The sequence below is a fragment of the Lonchura striata genome, chromosome 3 (genome assembly GCF_050655825.1).
Source record: "Lonchura striata isolate lonStrDom1 chromosome 3, ASM5065582v1, whole genome shotgun sequence".
In the NCBI taxonomy this organism is placed as follows: domain Eukaryota; kingdom Metazoa; phylum Chordata; class Aves; order Passeriformes; family Estrildidae; genus Lonchura; species Lonchura striata.
The window spans coordinates 6,474,997-6,477,700 of NC_140705.1; the positions used below are offsets into that span (position 1 = coordinate 6,474,997).

Below are 2,704 nucleotides of genomic sequence, written 5' to 3' on the forward strand. Positions count from 1 at the left end.
AAATTAAAAAAAATTAAAACAACCCAAAACACGAACCACAGATAAACACAGGGCACTTGATCTTGGTAAAGAAGAGCAGGAGCAGAGACCTGCAAGTGAGCAGGGACCAACAATGCTAAAACTGATACTCTGGGAATGGTTTTCAAGCAAAACCAGCAGAATTTGGTAGAAATGGCAGCTGGCTCTGTGGCATTGCCTTGGCACAGGTTTGGGATGAGCTGCACTGCCTGCCGCCCTTCCCAGAGGTCAGCTGCACCCTTTGTCGACACTACTGGGAAAGTGTTTGCAACATTAAAGTAAAAGAAATAAACACATAAAAACACCAGAAAGACAAATAAATTGGTCTGGAAGTTTTACGGTAACTTGGCAGACTGAAGGAGCAAACGTCCTGGCCTGATCACTGTAAAAAGTATCAAATTACTTAGTCCAAAAAAAGTTGCCTGTGAGGAGAGTACTGAAAAGTAAGGCAAATTTCTGCTTCTTGCAACATGACCAGCTATTTCAGCTGGTTTGGGGTTTGTGAAATGAGAGTCTGGGACTCACTGCTCAGCAGTTCCTTTACTCCATCTCAAGAGCGAAACACAGGGAGTGAAGTGAGCCAGAACAGCAGCACCACAACATCTGGACCCCATGAAGGAAAACCCAGCACCCAACCCCGCAGCCAGCACGGACCAGAGCTCGGGAGCATCCCTGCCAGACACGGCTTTGCTCCAAACAAATGAAATCCACCATCTTTCCAAAAGCCCCAAGCTGAAGTAAGGTGATGTCGTTCTGGTTTTCCAGGCAAGAGTAGTGGGGGAGATGGTGGAAACTACTTTGCAGAAGTCAGTGGGGTCCAAAAAATCCACCAAGCAAATGAAATCACAGCCAACACCAGCCCCACACAACTGCTGCCAAGCTGCTACTGCTCCAAAACCCAGCAGCCAGCCAAATTTGGGATTGCTGTACTAGAAGACCCACAAGCTATCCCTTTGAACATACTTCCTCTGGGCTGGAAACACATGAACTCCTTGTGTGACCAAAAGGAGATGCCCAAAATGTTGAAGGCATTGGATGAAATGCCAAAGAGGATCCTGCCAGCTCACAAGCAAATAGCAATTTTGCCTTGCTTGCTTGTATAATCACACGCATACACAGGAGTGAGAACACACTCACACAAGTAACATACATGTGTATTTGCTGAGAGTCTTGCTTCATGCCCCAAAATTGTTGCTGTATTTCCCCACACCTTTATATCACTCTTTTTTTCCATCTCTTCCCTCTATACCCACCGTTCCCAACTGACCTCCAGGATCCCAGCTGGAGCTGCATATCTCAAAGTCCCCATCAGCATCTCATCTTCCAGACGTGCAGCAGCACTGGCTTCTCCCGGCTCGCTTTTCCCAGCGGGAATCCAGTGCTCGGGAGCGCCCAGCCAGCACCAAGCACGGACCCCGTCTGGTCCGCCACTGCGCCAAGTTCCCCTTCGCCTCCAGAGCAACGAGTCTGTTTCCTGGCTAATGCCCTTCCAGCTTCAGATTATTTGTTGTTTACTCGGATTCCTGTCGAGCCAGCGCCAGCTTGCTCAGATCCACCTTGAGTTCAAGAGCAAGTGCTCCCCTGGGTTACACAACCCAGCCGCAGCAGCTGCGGCGTCTGCCTGACACACCGAATTACTGTCTCTCCCCAAAGAGACGGGATGCAGCCCTAGAGCGCCGATTGGGAAGTGCCCTACCTGGGAAGGTAAAAGGGGAGATAAAGCTGCCGGAAAACACTTCCGCGATAAGTCAGGGGAGCTGCCTGCCATTCCTAGCGGGGAGTTTTACTGCCTGTCCAAAGGGTGGCAAGAACAGCAGCTGCGGAGGGAGGGAGGGAGGGATGGACGGATGGATGGATCCCTCTCCAGCGCCGAGCTCCCGGCGCAGCGCAGAGAGCAGAGAGGGGATCCGCTCAGCTGCGGCCGTGCGGCACAGCCCGGCTGGGGGATGCCGCCGCCTGCGCTAGCAGGGATGGAGAGGATGGATATCGCAGGGAATATCGCACCTAGCCGGCGTCCCCTGCCGGGACCCGAGGCCGGAGCGGGCAGCAGCCCCGGGGAGGGCGCAGCGGAGCCCCGCACAGCCGCCGGCAGGCGGAGCGGGGTCCGCAGGACACCCGAGCACCCTCCCGTCCTGCCCGGCTGCCCCAGGCGGGGCAGGAGGCGCGGGCGGGCAGCCCCGCACTGCAGCACATCCCCACCCACGCCGCGGCCACGCGGACGCCGCGCGGGCACGGACGGATCCCCGCGCTCCGCGCACTCACCGCGAGGATGCCGGCGAACCCGGCGGAGCTCCGGCTCGCCGCGGCGGCCCCCATGGTGGCGGGGCCGGGGCTGCGGGCGAGGCGCTGCCCGAGCGGCCGCGCTGCCTCAGGCGGCGGGGCGCGGGGCCGGCGGCGGCCGGGCGCCCATGGCGGGGGCCGGGCCGGGCCGGGCCGGGGCCGGGGCCGGGGCCGGGCCGGGCCGGGCGGGGCGGGGGCCCAGCCGCGCTCCCACCTGCCCTGCCCTGCCCTGCTGCGGGGCCGCCGCGCGCGCTCTGCCGCGGGGGCGGCGCGCGCGTGGGGGCGGCGCGCGGGGCCGGGGCGGGGCCGGCGCTGGCGTCACCCGCCCGCGCGCCCGGCGCGCTCCCGCGCGCGGCCCCCGCCGCGGGCGCGCGCCCCGCCCGGGCCCGGGCGCGGCCCCGCGAGC

At 60.6% G+C, this 2,704-nt stretch overlaps 1 protein-coding gene and 1 long non-coding RNA gene across 4 annotated transcripts in view; one reads left to right on the plus strand and one right to left on the minus strand.

Moving 5' to 3' along the window:
• TNFRSF21 (TNF receptor superfamily member 21) overlaps positions 1–2,439 on the minus strand; it is a 35,080-nt gene extending 32,641 nt beyond the window's left edge. The window contains exon 1 of one of the 3 annotated variants that reach the window (XM_021529761.3): positions 2,281–2,439. In XM_021529761.3, the coding sequence (XP_021385436.1) occupies positions 2,281–2,334 (54 nt within the window). In that variant the 5' untranslated portion in view covers positions 2,335–2,439. Of the gene's footprint in view, positions 1–1,285; positions 1,420–1,714; positions 1,956–2,280 lie in introns of those variants that run through there. The other 2 variants (XM_085574438.1, XM_021529762.4) reach the window with 2 other exon arrangements.
• LOC116183509 (uncharacterized) overlaps positions 1,568–2,704 on the plus strand; it is a 52,808-nt gene continuing 51,671 nt past the window's right edge. The window contains exon 1 of the long non-coding RNA XR_014953538.1: positions 1,568–1,722. This is a non-coding gene — a long non-coding RNA (uncharacterized LOC116183509). The remainder of the gene's footprint in view (positions 1,723–2,704) is intronic.